We start from the raw sequence: 22941 nt of genomic DNA, 5'->3' as shown, positions 1-22941 counted from the left end.
TTAATATCAAAACAAATCAGTTTTGTTACTGATTTTATAATTCACTTACTACTAATTCAGAATATTATACATGATTCAAATGTCCAAGTGACTAGCGCTAAAGTGACCCTTGTCACATACACAAAAATCTATAAAATGTACCTAGAAAAATATGTACCTATAGTATTAATTTAATGTCTACATTAAATTTAAAAGTTAATTTGAACTTTACACTATAAGGACTACGATTTTATAATGTTTCTTGAATAATAATGTTCAAACTTGATACAAGTTTTTTTTTTATATATTAAAACCTATCACATATTTGTCAAAGTTTATAAAGCTTACTGAAAACTACAAAGTATATATGATACTTTGGTATGCAAACCTGCTATATATAATAATCATATTAGTCATGGACTGTCATTTGTGTGTACAAATTTTCTGAATTGAGCTAGCTGTGGTTAGTTACAAGTTTTCTCTGCATACTACTTTATTACTATGAGGACTGTCAGAGTCAAGCACAGAACTGGCATCAGTGCTACAACTGAAATCAGCATCAGGAGTATTGTATATTGATATGTTTCGTCTTTTGAAAGTTTTCTTAGGACCGGCTGACATTGGAGTTATACATTCAGATGCATTATTAGTACTGTCCGATATAGTTGTGGTGTCAGTCTCGGGTGAAATCAGTCTTGATGGGGAGACTTCACTATCATTCTCTGATGGTGTAACTGGAGCTGGTAAAGAGAGCTTGGTCAATTGAGTTTTAATTGGAGTGCTTTCTACAACTTCTTGTTCGACTGGTTCTTCCTCATTGCTAGGTTCAGGTTCTACATAAGGCATTTTCATATTGTTCCCCATTCTAGCCATCACTACTTGTACAGGATCATCGATACCCAATTTCTCACACAATACTACTGTTTGTGGATTCCTTATGGGTTGTCTTGGAAAGGACTTAGGAGCATTTTTGTTAAAAACTGGTGCTGTTTTTACAAAATATTCTTCTTTTATATGTAGACTGTCAAGTGATGCAATAACATTGTCTTTTTCTTCTTCTGTTGGTGTAAAGTCATACCTAGAAAGAGAGTTAGGATGGTTAACTAAGCAATTCATATGTTCTTAAAAAAAAACACTTAGCTATTTGAATTAAGTATTATGTAGAGTGTATAGTGGATATAGTAGCATTCTCTTTCATAAAAAGCTTACCTTTCATTACCACCAGGTCCTGGCATATGACAAGTAATATTTTTAACATTTAAAAGATGGTTGGTGTTCTTCAATATTGCAAGCCATTCTACGTCATACTTCAGACATTTGTCACCGTCATATTCTGAAGGCAAGTCAAGCACTTGTAAATGTCTACGTTTGGGCAAACATTTGTCCAATGCTAAGAACTTTGTTTCCGTATTGGTTTCGTTGTGTGTGACAAGTGCTGCAAACTGGCAGTGCAAATGGGCTGCAAACCAATAATCGGGCTTCATAGCATGCAGTAATGTTTCAGCTGGTGCACTGCCTAGCTGGTTAGATTCTATGTCTTCCCTGCAATAAAAGGTATTATTTAGTATTGGACAATTTCAATACATGTGAACATTATTTGATCACTGTTATGCCCAGTTTCTGAGGTAAGTACATTTAGTGGTAGTTTATCTTTTCAAATTGTTTTTTTTTTATTAGTTTTAATGCTATTGAATAGATAAGCTGCAACTTAATGTACCTCCAAGGATACCTGGATTAGTAGGATAAGTTGACTGTAAATATCTTCACAATACCTAAAGAAAGGTTTTCGCTTCAACAATGCATGTTTGTCCCCATACTCTGTGATGCCCCTCGGCCAGTCATGGGACAACATAACATGAACCTTAGTCTTCAACTGTGACAGTCTGAAGACATCCAGGGACCTCACATGATACACACTTCTTAATGAGTTCTGTGTGTAAGGCACTATCTCCCAGAGCCCTTGACGGTAATCATGAGCTTTGAAAATTCCTGACATACCTGAAACATGAAGTAAGTAAAATAAGTATTGATTTAGGTAGTGCTGACCAATATTAATAATATAATACAATATCAACAAGAACTGACACTTTTAGAGGAACACAATCTCCTAAAAAGTTATGTAATATTAGTTTTTCTGCAGATAATCTTTTCTTTGATAAGTATAACATAAATACAAGCATTTCATAGATACATAGTATGGTTGAACCAACACAGGCATTTGTAAATATTAATAAGTGTTGTTCAGTTAGTCACCTCCTATTCTCAAGTTTCCAAATTTGACAACTCCTGCTCTACCCAAATAGTAGATGTTAGGTGCCACCCAACCTCCATAGGGAAGTTCTTGCAAGTAGTTTGATGCTTCATGGTTACCACCTATAAATATTGTGAGGATAGGTGCTCTCAATTCTCCACTGTAGTATCTGTAATTGTACAAGCAATCATATAAATATCGGTCCTAGATCCAATTTGGCCGGCCTAAGATTATATGAACAACATTTACTTACTTATAAAATGAACACATCCTTTGATACTTTTCAGGCACAGCCATTGCTCGAAGATCTTCATGATTACGGACAGATTGAAAATCGCCGCAGCATATCAATAGATCTAGTTTAATATTCTCTCTTTCTTGTATAGTTTGAATGCATTCGTATATCTTTTCGAGTTCGCCGTGAGCACAGCCTTCTACAGCGATTTTCATTTTAATTGTAAATGAAGACGATGGGTTAATAATAAACGGTGATTCCTTGGTTTAAGTACATATATTCTTGAATAAGCAAATTTTAAAAATATATAAATGTGCTTTTCAAATCAGTGTATTTTAATCACAAACATACGCCATTTGACAATATTGACATGATGCCGCTATGAATCGAGCTGTCATAAACATCAGCTCCTGTCAGTCGATAGCACAGACTAAATTATTTCTTGTTACAGTTTTGTAGGTTTTTTAAAGTAGCAAACTAATACCTATGGTTTAAGTAGCCACATACAATACGAGACAAATTTATATCGGGTATATCTATCTCTAGATAGGAAAGTTTTTATTTGTCTATATATCTATATTTTGAAAATGAAAACATAAATGTTTTCATTTTCATACTCGACTAAATAATTTACCATAGACGTGTGATGAATTAAACTGTGCTGCCAAAGTATAAATAGGAAATTAAGTTGGTAGCATATCCGGCACTTCCGTTTATTTTTGGCGGGAATGAATAAATGTTATTGTATGCTAACACGCGTGCATTTATTTTTGTTTTCTATTTTTTTTATTTCAAATTAATGTTGATTAATGAGTCTTAGTTAAGCGGTGTGCAAAGATTTATGTTCGTAACTCTTTTACGCAAAACGAATACTATGATTTTGCTAAAATATCCCAGAGAGGTGTTTTAGTTATTACATTATGTAACACCTTTTGACCAAAAAGATATTTAATGGGCACGAACACACGGGCATCAACGGTAAGTATTTATCTGTACTGCTGACTCCTGATGCGCCACCTAATTGTCTCGGTTCTGTGTGTATTGTATGTTTGGTTATGATGTTTGGGTTAGACTGTGGCAAAAAATGTCGTACACAATTAATAATATTTTGATGACTAAATTGGAATTAATTTTTATCCAGTCAAAACGTTATTGGTTACTGCGATCTTTTCGTGTCCCCAGAATGTTGTTTTAAATTGCAGTATCATTTAATTAGATACTACCTACTCATAAGAATTGTTTGATCCCATATGCTAAGTTAATCAAAATATTTTTTCACTTATTATCATCCTACTCTGAAGGATAAGGGTCTCCTACAGAGTTGTTTTAAAAATATTCTCGTCTTCCTGCATGTTTTTCTAAACTATTAATATCTAAGCTATGTTCCTACAAAAATAAAAAATGTATTTTGTTATTCAAAATCAAATCATTTATTCGCGTAGGTCGAATATTGACACTTATGATAGTCGTTTTAATTACTGAATCTACCACTAGCTCGGAAAGAGGTTAGAGCCTTATGAGAAGAGCTAGCAAGAAACTATTGTTTGCTATTGCATATCTACAACTGTAAATGGTTGTACAATTTCACTGCAAATTTTACCGTTGGAAGTTGTAAAAACTCACACCATCTGTAACCATCACCAATATGTTTTTTACTTCCTAATCAATATCTATACTAATATTATAAAGCTGAAGAGTTTGTTTGTTTGATTGTTTGTTTGTTTGAACGCGCTAATCTCAGGAACTACTGGTCCGATTTGAAAAATTCTTTCAGTGTTAGATAGCCCATTTATCGAGGAAGGTTATAGGCTATATAACATCACGCTACGGTCATTAGGAGCGGAGTAGCAACGAAAAATGTTACAAAAACGGGGAAACTCTTAGGTGACGCAAGCGAAGTTGCGCGGGTCAGCTAGTGTTTTATAAAATGTAACACTTAGGTTCTACCAAATCTGAAATCACAAGCACAGGCTGGTTTTGTTTAAGATAGGTATCTTATTACCAAATAGCTTGGCGAATAAATAATAGTCCTACAAGAAAGGACTTTGTAAATAGTCGGTAGGTAGGTAAGTATGTTATCTTTCCCTAGTACTTAGTTCTAGTATCACGTAGATAGATAGGTAGGTACGTATCGCTAACTCGACCTATGGTTTACCTACCGCATACCTTGACAACTCAATTAGCGGGTCCATTGCGAGAAGTGGCGCGAAATTAGATCGCGCTAATAACCACGAACTAGAAGGTTTAATAAAAAGCAACTAATTGCATGTGTTAGTGGACCGTCGATCATGTAACAACGCCATAGTAACACATCGTATGACTTTGCAAGATCTTGACAAAAAAAAAAATTACGCCCGTTATTTTATTTATACTTCATTTAAGTATCTAAAATGCAGTTAGAGTGTGAAGTAGTGAATGCAATCCCGATCTCGCGGGATCCCGATCTCGCGAGATCCCGTGTATTCTTTCGGGATCAATCCCGAAGCATAATATGACGAGATCCCGTTCGGGATTGTCGGAGAGGGCATTTTCAGCAGCTGGCTACATTGCAATAGACTTAAGATGCCGATTAGAAGCTCGTACTATTGATACACTTTGTATTTTAAGAGCCCCCGCAAACTACGAACTTTCTATCGGCCGATAGTTTGGTCGGCTTCTTAATCAGTATGAAGATGTATGCAGATGCGCACATTATAGTCATTCAGTATCGGCCGATAAAAAAGTTTGATGGGCTTCACGATTGCCTTCAAACTGAACCATCGGCGAACTATCGGCCGACCGCTTGATCAGTATGGCGCTCAAGCGCCGCCCGCGCACTTGGCGATTGTTTCATCGTATTGTAACGCTCAATCTCTCCTGTGCAGGTATAGCAAGTCTTAAATGTGTATCTTGCTTTGATATTGAAGGTCCAATTAATTTAACAAGTTCGTTGAAACTAGTTACGCTCATTCGATAAAAGGAGAAAATTTTTTCCGGGAAGTCTAGTAATTTAGAATGAATAGTGTAAAACTTCCCTTGCAATAATCTGTTACTGTAAATGGGATGTACCCAATACTCTCGCTTTCTCTTCTTCATTCTTTTTCTCCTTTGTATCAAGTATAAAGCAATAATAATATTTTTGGGAAACATTTCACGCGACCGATCTCTTCACCAACTCTAGTAAATTTAATTAATCGGCCAAACCATTTGTTGGCTAGTCTGCACACTCGCGACCAACCCAACTGTTTTGTTGGCACAGTGTGCGCACGAACAGGCCAACCCGACTAAACTATCGGCCGATTTTAAGTCTGTAGTCTGCGGGGACTCTAAGAGGCTACTTTCAAAATGCCATGTGATTACTTTTTGTTTTGATCTCCTGGAGCTACACCTACTTTTTTGATTATGTTCATGTTATTACACCTGTTGATTAGTTGTTAGTAATATTCAAAAAATAAAGGCTTTTATTTTCTTTCAAATAATAATTTATTGCATTCACCACACTATCACACACATATTACATTAAACAAGCCGTTCGAATTGTATTATTTTTACTAACTAGACGGGATCCCGAAAATCTCGGGATCCCGCGGGATTGATATTTCTGATCGCGAGGGATCTCGAGTTGACGATCTCGAGTCGGGATTGCATTCCCTAGTGTGAAGCTCATTGCTTTACATTACGTTTTACCAGGCAACGGTAGTTCCTTTTCATAGCTACAGTACAATAATGCTATGGTAGGTACCTACCTAATCCTAATTAAATATGTATCCAATATTAAATTTTATGTTTAATAAGCTGTACTGAAGTAAGTATAAAAATAACGCGTTTAAATTTGTTTGAATGTAATACGACTCTACCAAGAAGAGCGAGAAGTGAATTGCACGGAAGTTGGGTGATATTTCAATATTATGGGAGTAATTAATGAGTAGGTATATTGGACGTGCACGGGGCAAGCTATATGCACACTGAATGTGAACTTCGATATCACGGGTCGGGCGAGCTTCTCCAGTAGGCACGTAGATAAAGGCACGGGCACTGTGACGTCAGAGCGGCCGGCGACGTGCGCCAATGACGATGCGAGGCGGCGCCACAATGCGCTCGCGCACCGCCCACTCGCAGCTGCGCGGAAAACTCGGAAAACTTCCACCGTTTTAGCGTCCAAATGTAAACAAAACATTTTGCTGTAATGTGTCCGTCTGATAGTAGGCCTTGAAGTAGAGCGGTTTATAACTCTATAACATCCGTAATACGCTTGCTTTTGGATTTAAATAAATATAAAAAGAAGAGATTATCAAGCGACGGCCAACTTAACTAAACGTGATTTTAGATTTGACTTTAAACAAAGTCAAATCTAAAATCACGTTTATAATATTGTTGAACGTATAAAACTCTCCTTAGATCATCTACTTGCAAAACAGTTTCGCTTTTACTAATACATACCTATGATATTTTTTCTATTGACACGCTTTAAAGCCATTAATAATATGAGTAATGGATAAGTAAACAAATACGAGAGCGACGTATCAGCGGTCTGCGCGCGCGCCCCTTCTGTCAAACATTTTTATAGTTATGCGCGGAGTATAAGGAACTCTTTATAGTGTATGCGCGCGAGTCGACCGCACGCGTACTGTTCATCTTGCGTTTAAAAAATTCTTCGTGACATCGAACTTTTGAAATATTTAATTAACAAAGTTAGTGGTAATAATGAGTTGGGATCAAGATCGTGATCGTCCTCCGCAGGCTGACACGGCGGAAATTAACGAAGCTGTGGGAAAATTACTGCAGAGTTTCAATTATGACAGCATCGTCCCGCAACCTAGCAAGTGAGTTATTGTTTACATATACCTACTACGAAATAATATTGAAATTAAAAAAGGTGATAATTAAAAACAATAATTTCGAGATATTATCGCTGCTTCTGTTAATTTAGTATGCAACCACTTTAGGTTTATCTTAGTAAGAGTAAGAAAATGTACTTAATTTGGTTTCATTTTGGTTATTTCGAATAAGTATATAACTAAATTTTAAATAATATTTAAGTAATTTGTTAAGCACTGCATTTATTTTCATTTGAAACTTTTGCTATTATGATGAAATTCGCAAAATGTATGATAGAGCTTTGTCGTAGCACTAAACGTCGCTACGTAGCACTTAACGGGTATATTTAAATTTGGCTCTCATTCCATTTAATTAATGACCCTTTATAAAACCTAAATTTTCGAATTCGTTGTGAATCGGATTTTATGATACAGGCTAGTTATTTGTATACCTATACTGTAAATATTTAGATTTTAGCGTTTTATTAATAAATCATCAAATACGTTTAAAAGTTCGCTTTATTAAAATATCTAATAGTTATTATGTTCCTGTAACTCTAAATTCATAGGTATTCTTTTTCTTAACAGATTTTTTTAAAAGAAAATGGTTCGTGTTAAAGAAATTTGTTAGATACAAAGAGTTTGTGTTAGCAACAGCATTACGCAGGTAATGAAATAGGTACGATAAAACCTAAAACATCTCCATCACAATCCAGTCTTAGCCATTGTCCTAACAACGCTATGTTTCTATTAATAGTTTTGTATTTATTTTTCGCCTATAAACAAAATCAACAAAAATTTAGAGTACTACAGTCATAGTCCGCGGCTGTTGGCTAACTAGCGGTATTTCTTGCACTTACGCTAGTATTTGTTTTGCTGAATCATACCAAGAGGCATTTATGGTGTGTCATGGGAAACATTTGAAATATCCTCTGCAAAAACATTATCCAATTTCCAATGGGATACCGTATAATTAACTTAAATAATGTAATTAATTCAATAGCCTTTTGCTGGTACAAAGAAATATGTACATACATAACCTTCCAATATAAGCTTACCAATTGACGTATTTTTCTCTACAAGACATCCCTACGAAGATCCTATAATCTTAAAAAAATAAATAAGCTTCAACTAAAATTTAAATGTAATTTTTGCTCTACCATTGAATCGAATGAGCATTAGTTGCATACAGTAGCCTTAATTTCATTCCTTCACATAATACTTATTTAAGTCTGTGATTAACAAATAACTAAAGAGAGATATGGCCTGGGTACACATTAAAACCTTCTTTTTATTTGTTTTTTTCTATCATTTATATTTGATATCAAAACAATTATGATAAATAACAAAAATAACATACTTATTGCTATCAACCACGTTATAATCGATAAAAAAATATACTATTATATGTATATCGATTGATTGTAGAGTTCTTATTCAATATCTCTACTGTATTATTACTACTTAACTTGACTATTTACATTTCCTGATTATACCTTGCAACGTCGCGAGAAAACCTTTGTACTTACCTACTATGAACATCGCAAACATCTTAATGTACTAAAAAAATATAAGTTAAGATATGGATAGCAAAACAGTAAAATGCGTTATTATAAAAATACAATACCCATTCATGATAAACAATGACATAAATCTTGCAAAATTAATTTAAATAATCGGTAAGTTGAAAAGAAAATAATAAAGACTCAACAATGGGGCTTTAAGCGTTCGTTTATCTTAATATTATTTATTGCTCATGTGACCCCGTATGGCATGAATTATTCCGTAATTAGTGATGGTTAATACCTAAATGAGATAGAGTGTATCTAGCCGATGTCGAGGCGAGGTCAGAGGGGCAGCACAGGGCGGTGCACATGAAACCGCCACGGTATCCACCGCTCCTAATTGAATAGGCACTATGTTATCCGTTATCTGTTCTCGTTTATTAATTTCCTATCAACCGCGTCGGCACTTCACATCATGTCCTGGCCGGCATTTCAGAAGAAGATATAGTAGCTGAATTTTCTTAGAATTTTTCCAATTAAATTTAATGATTTTTCCAAAATATACCTCGACTTTTAATTCGTTAAATATTGACGGAAGCTTTCAATTTCAGCAAATATGACGACATGATAGCACTTATTTGCAAATAAATTAATTGCGTTCCGAAAGATCATTGATATTCTACGCATTTTCTTTCTTTTCCAGTATTTCGTCAATCCCATCAATTCATTAAATTAAATGTTGACAATATAAACGTCCTCATTATTATTCTTTATCAATAACTGCAATAAAGTTTCGTTTGGATCTGCGAGTTATTTGTATTGCCGATCGTTGCAATTTACTGTTTTCCGTATAAATAACAACGTTATTAGCATATAACTGTTACATACGCAAGTATGAACCTTGAAACCATACTAGAGCTAGACTTTTCCGAAGTTTTCTAGTTCACATTTACAATACTTATGATCATGATAGCCTAGGTTAAGATATCGGACTTTCAATCTTTTGTTTTAATCCCACCGATCACACTTAGTCTAATCTTAGACACTAGTTACTGTTACTGAGATGTGTTTGGAATCTAAACTCGTTAGTAACAGAAGAACCGTAATCTTCAAAGGATAGGAGTATCTAGGTACTAGTTTTTAGCCAGGACGAACCCTTTTCTTACCCCCTTGTTTGTTGATGAAGTGTAGGTAATATAATATATTATCTACTCTACCAACGCCTATCCATGACTTTATAACGTGCAATATTTGTCTAGTTCCCTTCCTGTATGGAACCAATTTATTTCCGCGAGGCGTAGCGATAAATGTGCCTGCGCAAACATTCTTATTATGGGGCCCTTATCTCTTTGGTGAGGGAGTCCCCGGCCGAACCTCATTCCCGTCTAACGCCGAGGTTTATCAGTATCGACTGCGTATAAATTAACTTCATATTTCACAGACAAATTGGACCACACACGACTACTGTATCTTCGTTTAAGTCTTCATAGACTGGGGCTACAAAACTTTCTTATTATTTATTTATTATTTGTTTTAGTAAAATATGCACTCCCTTGATTGGCTCCACCTTAACTTTTAGCAAAATACATTTATTTGCATACCTATTATTGTCTCAGAAAATATTGAAACACTATCTTAGAATCAGGCTCCATTTTCGATATCATAAGCCTGACCATCTTCTGCCTTTAGATTGGATTCACAAGCAAATAAAATTCCCCGATCAATTTGTACAGTTTATGTCCTTTTTACACATTTAGTGAGTTCAAAGCTCCGAGTGAGATTAAGATTTCCTCGCCTATGTTGATCTCGCACCGGTGCGGGCAAACATCCCGTCGGTTTGCGGAGTGATTGTAGCCTGGCGTGTAAGTGGGGGCGCAAACAACTCACACAGGTGCCGCCGGAACACAACCCCTGTTTGAACAGGCCACTTCGCGCCCTTTGCACCTCGCACTTGTTACTTCTTGACATTTGAACTCATCATCAAAGTTTCCACTTTGATCGCGCGCGCACTTTTGGGTAACACGAGTGTTTTATTGCAGTCAGTAATTCTGTCAAACCGCACTTATGAATGAATTCATCGAGAGGTTAAAGCATTGTTATAAAATGAAAAGCACACTTGAAGTTTCCAAAGTAAGTCGTCGGCATGAGTTTTGAATTGACTCAAGAGCAAAACTTTAGGAGCGATGTTTTAAAACGGATTGATTTTTTTATCGGCAAATTCGTAACTGTCATCAATATACAGAAAATTGAGAGAGTTTAGTTCAAGTTCAGAAGATATAGGTACCTACCCATCCAACAATTGCACATTACTTTCCAATTGTCAGGCATAGTTACTCTTAGCTTAGCTAGCTAGCTAAATTTTCTACCAAAGTAAACCAAATCTACTTTAGTATTTTTATCAATTAAAAAGTAAATGATAGGTATATAGTTTTGATTGACTAACCCACTTTTAGATACCACTCAAATAATTTAGGTAGGTACTTAGTTGTCATGAAAGTAATCGTCTTCACTCTTCTAATTTCATTACAACAAAATTCCAATCCAAGAATAGAATTCAATTATTTCCATTCACGTATTCTCAACATCTTAATGTTGGCGAGTGTTGTACGCGCAAGCTAGTTTCAAATATTGACAGAGTGTAATCTGGCCGGCACCGAGTGTGTGGTTAGCATAGGTTCGGTAATGTGCACGGTTAACACCGACACCATGCTCCATGGTACATCGTACTGTCAGCTCCAAAAGTAGCTGAACAACTTCATATTTTCAAAACCTCTGTGTTACGTAACTTTAATAAATAACTGATCAAAATCAGGTATAGACGTCGCCAAACAACTTGAACATAATTTTCTGTATAAGAAAGTAAACAGAATGTAGACCCAGTGCAGAGGACACTTGGTTGGCTGTTATACCAGTCGGGTTGTCTAAGCTGAAACGCCCTCGCCTTTGCGCAAAACTATTATACCTAAACTGACCTAAAAATCGTTCACTAAGATGTAGCGAAATTGTTCAAGTTGTTTGGCGGCCCCTATACAATGAGTTAAAATTAAACATTTCAATCAATGGCAAATGTTTTTGCCATGGAATAATGTGCATGCACACTTCAGTATATAGGGTTTCAAAAGATTGAGTATGATCAGCTACTTTTGGAGCTGACTGTACAGGGTACATGGTACATGGTACTGTACCGGTTCATTACCGAACATACTATCTGGTACACTAGAAACTAAACGTTATTCGCGATGCACTCCTGCGATGTTTGCCTTTTTAATTGGATGATGTTGTGTGAATATCGGTACATCTGGGAATGCATGCGTCTTGACGTAGAGTTAGTTGCAATAATAGTGTCAAAGTTATGAAAGTCACATAAACTTAAAATATTGTCTTACTTTGCATAAATCTAAGTAAATTTTGTGTTGTATATTTGCTGACCATTGCTCGCATAGGAGCTTTCTCCCCGTGTACTAGTCTTTTAAGAAATTATTTTTGAAGCAATTAGGCTATTTTCGTCCTGTTCAGATTTTCCGGTCTCAAGGCTTTCGGAAGTCAGCTGCGAAAGCATAAAAGGCAGATAGACTTTTGCATTTAATCTTAATAACAATATCAATTTATAAGGTATCACGCATTAATCTAGTGCATTTCAACCTTTAATTCTTTGTTCTACTAAGCATTTAGTTTAAAAAAATATTCGGTGGTAGATGTCCGTGTATTGTTTAAATAGTAATTCCGCACTTCGACTTCAATTACTTAATAAATAGGTGAGTTGACTAAGCTGTACAATACCCAACATATTTATTGACAAAGATATCGCGTCAAAGTGGACGTTATCAGTGCGTTGTGGACACAGATGTGTACTTCATGTTCCCATGCATCTTGTCACCCTCGGCCCTCTAATGGTAGCCAGTAGGCACGTAATTGATGGAGTCTGATGTAAGTCAAGGACTTCTAGATACTGATAAATATTTTCAATTTGAGAAGCTTAAATGTTTTTTTTTCAATGACAGATAAGTCCGACAACTTAGTTAAGAACCTTGGCGTGTACAATTTATCTGGATACTCATTAATAATTCTATGTAATTCTATAATAATGTAGATCTATAAAACATCCTACAGTAAACTGCATAGGCCTATGGGTCAACGATGAAGAAATATCTGTATTTTGTAAACCTCGGCCAGCCGTAGACCTCGATTCAAGGCTCTCTTTTAAGTTTTAAGGCTGTAATAACGGTATACTTTACTTTTCAGCGGACTGACTAGTTGTGCACTTTTGGTTCAGGATAAAATTAAATTTTATTCATAAAAATCCTTCCTTACATTTAGCCGCCAATATCCTCTAAGTAGACATTACCAAAAAATATACCAGATTATACTAGACCATTTAAGTTTAAAGCTTAAGATAAAAACGAGGATCAATCTTTGCAAAAATCTACTTCTATACTTTTGTCGCTCAACCGCATCTCGTGGAGGACACTAATAATTCCTATGTTTACATAACATTGCAGTACATACCTACGTACTAAAATAAAACCGAGATATTTTAGAAAATCATGTTTATTTATAACGAATGATAGAATTATGGAGCTTCCGGGATGTGAGGGCCAATCGGATTGCATTCGCAGAACGCGCGCCGCTTATCATCTATAAACAGGGCGCATCTGTAACGTAGACACGCCCTGTCTCTACTACATTTATACCTAACCTATAAGATTATATTATAAGAGATCTAATTTCTATAAGTATAATAATCATGGATATGTACAATGGCGAACAATGACGTAAGCCCGTAAGGCAGAAAGAGACGTAAGAGTCCTTCAATTCTCTCTACATACAAACTCAAACTCACACGTGTTGAAAATTTATAACGCAAATACTACTTTCATTATCTGATCTCTGACTACCCCTATAGGAAGAAGGCGATCTTTGTATGTAAACGACTTTCAGAAAAATATGGTCATATTATTTGTAACTAAGTAATAAATATTAATCCTGTAAGAAATCCGATCGAATCTCGGAATAGATTAGGATTGTATTTTCGTTCTGACTGCTGTGAGCGACAATATAAACAAACTCTTCATAAATAGCGTTTTTGTATGAATGATAATTAAAATATGTACTTCTTCCATATACCACATTAAACAACATATTCACCAAGTTCTAATCATTCAATACAACAGTATCAAAGACAATTTCCTTGTACCGAGCACCCTAGCCCTGCCTATAACGCGTATTTCCCCACGCACAAATACCTACACAGGAACCCTAAGCCTACATAAGAATTCAAAGCAGAACACGATAAATCCGACGTCACTATCTACGTGACAGGAAAGTCTGTGAGAACATTTTCCCCCTTTTCTTCAAACATTGGATTCCAATAGATATCGATTCCTATCGACAGCACCCCTAATGTCATAAATTGATAGTAAAATTCCCAGGGATATTGTAGCAGGTGGTACTTTTAATCTAATCACTGGGTAATTATTCGTTCGGCTGATGATAAAACACGGTCGAGTGGTAAAATAATGATTTTGAAAGTGATCTTTTGGCTACCGTCTCGTTTTACAGCGCCATTAATTGTTTTATTGCCGTTGTTACATCGACTGTAAAGATAAGTGCGGTCGTAGGGATGTTTATAAAATTTCAAGACTGCCTGCTGGGGGAGAAGTTTAGTATCGGATTAAATGTAAACACTTTGACATGTGACTTGGCTTGCTTCGTGCTTTTTGATATAGGGTTGTAGTTGTAATGGTTTAGTGGCATCTTGAGTTAGTACGTAGAATGGAAAATCACGTTATAACATAGAATGGAAAATCTCTACCGATTATTTCGACTACAACTTATGTCCATATCGCGCCTGACCCAGAATTCCAAATTTATTTTTTAATTCTTTTCTTAATTTACCTTGTATATTGGTTTAAGAGAACCGATATGTGTGTAGAAACGCTTTCAAATCATCATCACATTTTACTTTCGTAGGCATTTATCTTAGCTACAACCTGTATAAATACCAATTATTTTATAAGCTTTCGGTATAGATCTAATAACATATCTATATACAAAGAAATGAAAAACAAATGCTATTAGTCAATTGCAAGTTTTCAGCGTGGTGAAATTTATTACTTTATCCACCATCTCCTGTCGTCTAATTCTTATAAATGTGCAGATACCTACTTCGTGACCACGATTTGCATAATTTCAGGATTATTGTCAAGCCAACCGTTTACTACTAAACTCTTTTCAATAGAATTAATAAATTGCCCTAAGTTCAGCTTTCCTTAACTTTTACATTAAGTAGGTACATAACCATTCGAGACCAAGCAAGCCAGACCAAGTTTTCTATTCATTTTCTCCACCGAAGTATAAACACATACAGCGTTAGCAAGTCACAGCAAAGAACAAACGGTGCGAGTTGCAACGAATGTACTTTGGGCAACAAACTGTCCGACGTATAAGTCTCTTAGTAAATTTATGTGTAGTAATACACTAATAGCTAAGTATGATGGGCGGCCACGTCGGCTCAGTACTGAAAAGCAGAAATAGCGTGGGCGGGACTGTTACAGATGACAGCTATCTGCTCTGTTTATGACTTCCTCAGCCAATGGCCTCTAAGCGCATATAACTTCACCTAGGCGGACTGCAAGAATGTCACTATGTAAGCAAACAATATACATATTCTATGTATACTTAAATTACTCTGCAGTTAACGGAATTAAATTCAAAAATAGATAACTAATTGGCTGCAACACAATTTCTCAAAAGCATATTTGGGACAAATCTTTGTGTGATGAGCACGAGTATTTGTTCTGAGCCTGGTTGTCAAATTATCTATATACTTAAGCATATATTTAGAAGTATATAAGTATGTTTATGCTATAGGAAAACTATATCAGTAAAGTTTTACCTACACATTCTTAAAACTATTACCAGTACTCTTTCGGCCCACAATAACCTACTAGTTAATGTAACGTACACAATTATTGTTCAACAATTATTCGAATGAGTTATGGCCATAATACATGGGATAAGACGTCAGCAAAGTATTTAACACTATAAAGCTAGTAGGCTTTATTTCGTGTTACCATAGCTTTGTTTGCAACTATCGATCATTGGCACAGCACACTTTTTAAACAATAGCCTAATAACTCGTATGTTGGCACGCATAAGCACAAATTAAACTAGGTAGTTAGTGGCTACTGGCCAAACTTAACACGTGTAACAATTTGGTCACATTCAACCTTGGTTTGTTTAATACTTGTTTTATTTATAGCACAGTCATTTGGTAGTTTTACCTGGAAACAGTTCGAAAATGGCCATGTTGATATTTCGCTGTTTTCCCAAGATGGCGGAATATGCGGCGATGACCCGAGTCAGAACAGATGGGAAATACATTTTAGATGCATATAAACATAGATGACCTTACCATTATAACTACTTATTAGTTTGAGAAGCTCGAATTTGGTTGGAACTATCCTTACTTAAAAAACAAATCTGTGAGACTGTTAATCTATTCATAGCGTTTAAACTCATATAAAAAAAAACGCTATTGAATAGATAAACTACCGCTAAATGTACCTCAGAAACCGGGGTTAAGAGTATTCTTAGCGAACTGTGCTGCATTAAAACAAACTAAAGCTCGTGGATAGAAGAATAACATCAATCTTAATTAAATAAGTACATAACAGACATACTCTTACTTACTAATACAGATACTCTAACTTTATCGGCACATTAAACCTAGGCAAATATTTTTCTACCTATTAACGTCAAGGAACGTATAAAACGAATGTCGCTTTCAAAAAACCAACCGATTCCAAAGCTCGATTCCTTATCATTACTCAAAGTTGAAATAAACATCAACACCGAAACAGTTCGAGACAAAACATACTTAAAATAAGATTGAGTAACACGGATATAATAAACACGTGCCCTATACATGCAGAGCACTTGTAGATAAACATATTATAGGTATAGTTAACTAATACTTATGGCACTTATAAGAAATCTTAACCGTATACAGATGTATGGCCGTCGGATGACTGTGAAATCTGGCAGTAAATCATTCCGTGCAAGACTATAAAACTTTTTGTCGCTACAACACGTTGTTCTATTGAGTTTTTTAATTAAAATTTAATGGCAAATCGTTTTGTATATTATAAGCTGTTATGAATTTCGAGATTACGAATTGAGTTGAAAAATGTTGTGAAATTCTAATATTATTCATTCTTGCAGCAGACTTTTTGTTCGTCACTGCTTTATGGTCCTTCTTGTCAGTTAGTCTATAGTCGTACTTTTTCTATGTCAGACAATAAAACACTTCTTTCAATAATTTTGCTGAAATACAAAATTTAATTTTGTAACTTTCTACAACTACTTTCACGATGTCTGTAACTCGTGGCTGTTTTTGCATTTGTTTTTATGAAGTATCATTAACCAACTATTTCAACGACTCCCAATCTTTAAAAACTACCAACATTTATATCGAAAAGAGTATGTTTTATGCATACTTTTTTCTAAAATAATATTCACTAAAGTTTTCATTTCAATATTACAACAAACTACAAAGCCATGTGTAGGTACTACATTAATAACTAAATATTCGCGAGCGAGTTGAAAACACTAGTCTGAATAAATGCCAAAGATTTATGTTTGTTCTTGTTACAAATAAAATGACAGGCAACTATAAGTAGCCCTTTAAACAGCTACAAATGTTTGTAGCAATTAAAGCAGGAGTAGTTACTATCTGTGATTGTCAGGAGTCGATGTTACTAACCAGATGGCGTCGCGCGGTGGGTCTTATGTCGCGCTACAAAAACTGCTAGTGCTCAATCTGTAATACAATCTACAAAAGGAAGCGACTGGTATTTGTACTGTTTGTCCATGTGCTGTTGTGCACTACTCATAATTGTCCAGACTTTTGTTATTCGCTGGTGAGACTTTCTACTTAGTGTTTGCAAGATCTTCGAGCCATATGAACAATTCTTCAACATTATACAGTGCAGCTTGCTAAATTTCATGCCTACAATTTCTATGTTCAGTAGTTATTAAGATATACTTTAACATTGTATCCATCGGTCCATAGGAGATAGATAAATACATACAACTTCACTAAGACATGGAACGATTACTCAAAAGCTCTCTCTACCTAATAAATTTAGCTACACAAAGGACTCGTCAAACTCTATAGAAATATCAAAATTAGGCACTTATTTTATTTCGAGTTTAGTATTAGTGTAATAAAATGGTTAAACGTTAGAAGAAGTGGTTCTGAGTAATAAACAAGGAAACCGCTGAAGTTCGCCGAAGCGGTAGGTGATTATTTCTCCTCATGTTACTTCCCGAGAGTAATCCGTTAGAAATCGATCGACTTTTAGTGGCGTGTCAGTGTTTGAAGAAAAAAACATAATTTATTGTCAGCATTCAGATCGCAAGGAAACCCGAACGCGGCATTAGAAAATAAAAAAGTAATAAAATAAGAGATGTTTACGAGCGTAAAATGACGTGAGCCCGCGCCACTTCGCCTGTTTACAAACGTCACATGCGCTGTAGCACCACTGTTTACTGCGCCACTACATAAAGGGTAAACTCGTAATTTATTTTCTTTATAGTCATCGACTCGTCGCTTGATGGGTTTGGTTACCTAGTAATTATCGGGCGCGCGCCGAAAGCTAAACCAATTTGGGTAGAGTCGGACCGTGCCGGCTCAAGTGCGCATTTCATATTGTTTATGTCAATATGAACTTTTTGTTCGTGCGCCTTTAAACTTTGACTATTTATAGCAGGTTCCAAACAATACACTGTGATCCAGTCGCTGAGCTTATTTTACTAATTATTACCAAAGTTTTATTGTGGCTTTTGAATGTTGGTTAGTGAACAAGTTCATTACAACGCTTTTTAATATGCAAACCTAGAAATGCATTGGATTATTTTAATGACTACAAAACGTATAAAGATTTTATTTTAGTTTGGTTGAGGTTCGGACTTATCTGTAATGAAAAAATAATCGAATACTTAAATAATTAATTTTTATCTTACCATGGGACGCCAGGCCTTCGTCCTGCCAGTTCCCATACAACGCTATTCAAAAGTTAAATCTAATAGTTCTTTGGCTATAATCAGTAAAATTATTGACGTTTATCATTGCATCCCTGCAGAGGCGGCGGCTGTATGCGAGGAACACACGTGAAACGTCCAATGAACGCATTCATGGTGTTCGCGCAGGCGATGCGCAAGCGCCTCTCCGAGCAACGGCCGGCGCTGCACAACGCAGAGCTCAGCAAGTCTTTAGGACTAATGTGGAAGTAAGTAAAAGAAATTACATTATACATATCAGAAATAATCAAGTGTACTAACTAACTGTGTAAAAATCAAACATAGAAGTCAGTTTAGTTGAAACGGGCGGCTTTTGAGAAGTGACGCTGGATGCCAGCGGAAAATGTAAAGCAAGCATGGATATCTGCAAGCGACTTCTAGTTTTATCAACAAGCAGACAAAAAATACTTTTACTCCTCAATAAAAAGTACGAAGTTAAGTTTGGTCTTACCAAGAATACTTAGTTGGGTGGGAGTCGCAGGAGCTTTTCGTGGTCAACAAAATGAATATAAGTTACTAATATGTAAAGGGGAGACGCTAGAATTTATTTTTCATGGAAAAGGGGAAAGTCTCTCTCGTGGAAGTCCACGCGAGGTTGGAAACCTATGATATAATACTACATCCATAGGATATAGAATAGAATAGCAGACCCTATGATATAGAGCCTTACTTTTTTTTGTAAAAGTATATAGATTACAATCAGGTTATGTGTGTGTTTTTTTTCTCGTTGATTTTCGTTTCCCATTTCTTTTCATTTATAACGACAATATCACAGAAGCTCACAATGTGAGTGAATAAGCAGTGAGGTAGATATGAAATATTTCTGTGGTCTGTCTGGTGAGCGCGTGCGGCTCCCCACCGCGCGGCGTGCATCGATTGTTTACTCATTAAAATGCTATCGCCGCTAACTGTCCCGATAACATCTCTAACTGTTTCGGCTCGCTCAAATAGAAAATTGTGGAACTAATTCGCGGAGAATCAACCAAGATTTGTTTTAAACTATATATACCTTTCGTCGGTATACTATTGACAGTCTTTTGAACTTCAACATTAGAGTAAAACTTGATCATTTTTTAAGTCTTATGATAAGAAATCGTCCCGAGAGTAAATAAAACAATATGACTCATCATTTTGTACATTCTTATGATAGATTTGATAAACCTCTTGCTGCACGAAAGAAATTATGTCCAACTAGGATAAAAGTTAATAAATATCTCTGAATTTAAGGTTTTCTTCAGTGATAGGAGGTAAGAATACACCTGTGCTTTTGTTTTAAATCTAGTTTAATATACGGGTAAAAGCTCGGCTGTCAACTGGTTAACTTTCTGACTAGTTATTGAAGTTTTAACGCGATGGGAAATGTAGAGCGTACTCTACCTTTCCATAGGTAAATGGCTCAATACTCAAAATCGCTAGATTTTAACAGATTTAAATAGACTATAACATGGTGGTTAGTGGTTTGGTCGTAAAAGCAAGTTGTCATAGCCCACCCGCACGATGCGGCCGCGTCGAATGACACGAGAGTGACATGACGCGCACCAAACTCTCGAATCATCAAAGAAAACAGTCGGTGAAGTGAGCCTGATTGCTCTGTTGTGATTGGTGGGCTCTCTTACACTGTCAGCACGCTCAACATGCAGATCTCGATCAAATAGATTAGCAAGGTCAAAGGTTACAAGAAATGCTCTCGATTACCTTCAAACGGTGCTTCAGTCATTGATCGCCTAAGGGCATGCTAAATAGGTTTTTATATGTACCCACAAAATGCATAAAGACGTAAAAATGCCTTAGGACGGTCTTCATATTTTAGCGATTTATTTAAATAAATTATTATGATACTTAAAAGAAAATATTTTAATGTGTAGTAGACTAGTAGAAAATATACTAAACTTAAATTTTAAGCTCTGCTTTAAATCTGGCAGATAGCTAGTAGGGTCACGTAAACCATGCAATGTATGCAACTAAACGAGGCTCACGGTACATTGGTAGTGACCGCCGGCATCTGGAAATAGTCGCGTCGATGGTATCGCGCCGCCGCCGCCGCAACGTGCTACAAAAACTACAATGACTCAGTACAATCGCATCCTTTTAGATTATCTTCATAATTACAACCAATAATACCTTCATTCCTTTTCAGGAGCTTAGGCGAAGACGAAAAGTTTCCTTTCATCAAGGAAGCGAACAATCTAAGGACTCAACATAAAAAGATGTATCCGAATTACAAATATCAGCCACGGCGACGCAAAGTTCCGCCGGCGTCTTCAGTCAGACCTAAACGAGAACCGTCTCCGGACCGGGATCACCTCGACTTCGCCGGCATGGCGGACATCTCGCCCGCGCTGCTGCCCGACGGACCACCAGACAAGGTTGAACTGGACCAGTATTTGAAACCTACCCCTGACTACCATGAGTTACAGCCGCGATATGCCACCCACAGTCTGGCGCACCACCCACCTCCATCCCTGTATGCTCCGATGCCTTCACATTTCCACGCGTCATGTGCAGACTGGCCGCCGTACGGGACCAGCCAACCGTAATTGTTAAAAGTGCCGTGATATTACATTTGCGCCCTAAAGACTTTTTAGTTATAGATAAGCTTTTAAAATTGTATCGAAAGATAAAACTTATTGATTTCAAAGCCGCTCATGTTTTTTGTGACTTATAAAAATAGGTCACAAAGCTGTTGTAAATAAATGAGTAGATATGTAAGCTCTGTGCGAAACGGCGCGCACGTGCGTTTAATTTGTGTAAGCTGAATAAATATTTATTAGGTTAAGTTTGCATAAATTATTATTTTTATTAAGTATCGATGATGCCAATATTTCGACATTAGTGTGTAGAAGGTGATTAAAATGTTGTCTTTTACTTTAATGTCGTTGATGATTTTGGAATGTTGCAAAAAAGTCCAGTCTTTTCTTCGTTTATATACGTACATAAGGAAATGTCACTTTCTAAAATTTCATGGTACTTACCTAATAATTGTTATAAGTTAAAAACCAGTTAAAAAAGATAATTATTCAGATGGCGATTAGTACGCTGTACATTTGATACTTCAATATTAATTAACATGTCAAGTAATGACAGAAGAAATAATATAATATTTGTCCAAGTGGATATTGGGAAAATTTCACATCAAATACAATAATGTTCACGCAAAAAGTAATCAAATACTGTTATAAATATATTATACTTATTATAATATGTAGTTTAAACTATAATGGTACTTTATCAAATTCCTCGAGTACCAAAGCTAAGTTAAGAATAAGCTAAGTTAAACATAAGTGAAATAGTGACTATTAATTAATAAGTTATTGTTGTGATTAATTAGTTTTAATTGCATAACAAATATGTTGTTTTATGAATATATTTTTCTATGTTCTACAATATTTTTGCATTTGAAATCGATATACCTTATTTTACAATATCTACATGTTTGTCACTATTCTACTGATACATTTTTGAACTACTTAATACATTTAATTTTTTGAAAGATGTTCTGTAGCTTCATACAGACATAGATGATTAATTTGTCAAAAACATTTTATACAAAAAGTGAGCTGATTCGTCGGCATTTCTTGGAATGATTATCGTCACTATAATAAGGTCGTGGTCGGATGGTGCGCGAGATAGGCGGCGACCCCTACCCGTCCGCGCGCTTCCGTTGAGCGAGTGGAGCGAGATCGCGCCCGCCCCGCGCCGCCCCGCCGCACGAACACAACGCCTCTCTTGTTCTCACCCCTATCTTATCACTCTCACATTTTTCGCGACCGACACTAATGAGGCCAATAAGTATATCAGCAAATTATGTAATTATGTTACTTTATGAGAATTTATGCGAAGTATGGCTGATTTATTGCTCGAGGGGTTTATGATGTTACCGCAGGCCTCGCAGGGTGATAACTATGATTATTGTCTTTATCTACATGATTTTCTATACTGTACTTGAAAACTATCTATCACCAAAACCGCAAGTTTGAATACCAAGTCAAACAAAGCCAAATTGTTTATTTATGTAATAGCACGCCGAATAGGGCCGGAAACATAGAGCGTAAAAGTACCTAAGTCAATATTGGATCACCTCACTATGATCTA

The 22941-nt window shown here is 35.9% G+C and overlaps 2 protein-coding genes across 2 annotated transcripts; one reads left to right on the top strand and one right to left on the bottom strand.

The window, feature by feature from the left end:
- Nucleotides 1-204: 204 nt before the first annotated feature.
- On the bottom strand, nucleotides 205-2839 carry ldbr (lariat debranching enzyme). Its single transcript, XM_076122910.1, has 5 exons — nucleotides 2484-2839; nucleotides 2233-2399; nucleotides 1752-1977; nucleotides 1189-1521; nucleotides 205-1057 (listed from the first exon to the last, which is right to left on the bottom strand). The coding sequence occupies exons 1-5, from the start codon at nucleotides 2678-2680 to the stop codon at nucleotides 448-450; spliced, it is 1533 nt and encodes a 510-aa protein (XP_075979025.1). The 5' UTR covers nucleotides 2681-2839; the 3' UTR covers nucleotides 205-447.
- Nucleotides 2840-6984: 4145 nt separating this feature from the next.
- LOC142978396 (transcription factor Sox-8-like) lies at nucleotides 6985-22135 on the top strand. Its single transcript, XM_076122834.1, has 3 exons — nucleotides 6985-7267; nucleotides 18912-19058; nucleotides 20987-22135. The coding sequence occupies exons 1-3, from the start codon at nucleotides 7149-7151 to the stop codon at nucleotides 21384-21386; spliced, it is 666 nt and encodes a 221-aa protein (XP_075978949.1). The 5' UTR covers nucleotides 6985-7148; the 3' UTR covers nucleotides 21387-22135.
- The last annotated feature ends 806 nt before the right edge of the window (nucleotides 22136-22941 follow it).

This window comes from Anticarsia gemmatalis, chromosome 14, assembly GCF_050436995.1.
Source record: "Anticarsia gemmatalis isolate Benzon Research Colony breed Stoneville strain chromosome 14, ilAntGemm2 primary, whole genome shotgun sequence".
NCBI classification, from domain to species: Eukaryota; Metazoa; Arthropoda; class Insecta; order Lepidoptera; family Erebidae; genus Anticarsia; species Anticarsia gemmatalis.
Note: the sequence above shows the minus strand (reverse complement) of the source record. Positions and strands in the feature narration are given on the sequence as shown.

Excerpts from the sequence above, each read along its gene's own strand:
- ldbr (XM_076122910.1), bottom strand. The coding sequence starts at position 2,680 with ATGAAAATCGCTGTAGAAGGCTGTGCTCACGGCGAACTCGAAAAGATA. Across the intron at positions 1,522-1,751 it reads AAGCGAAAACCTTTCTTTAG|GGAAGACATAGAATCTAACC; the intron begins GTATTGTGAAGA and ends CTTTTATTGCAG. Across the intron at positions 1,058-1,188 it reads GGACCTGGTGGTAATGAAAG|GTATGACTTTACACCAACAG; the intron begins GTAAGCTTTTTA and ends CTCTCTTTCTAG.
- LOC142978396 (XM_076122834.1), top strand. The coding sequence starts at position 7,149 with ATGAGTTGGGATCAAGATCGTGATCGTCCTCCGCAGGCTGACACGGCG. Across the intron at positions 7,268-18,911 it reads ATCGTCCCGCAACCTAGCAA|AGGCGGCGGCTGTATGCGAG; the intron begins GTGAGTTATTGT and ends GCATCCCTGCAG. Across the intron at positions 19,059-20,986 it reads TCTTTAGGACTAATGTGGAA|GAGCTTAGGCGAAGACGAAA; the intron begins GTAAGTAAAAGA and ends ATTCCTTTTCAG.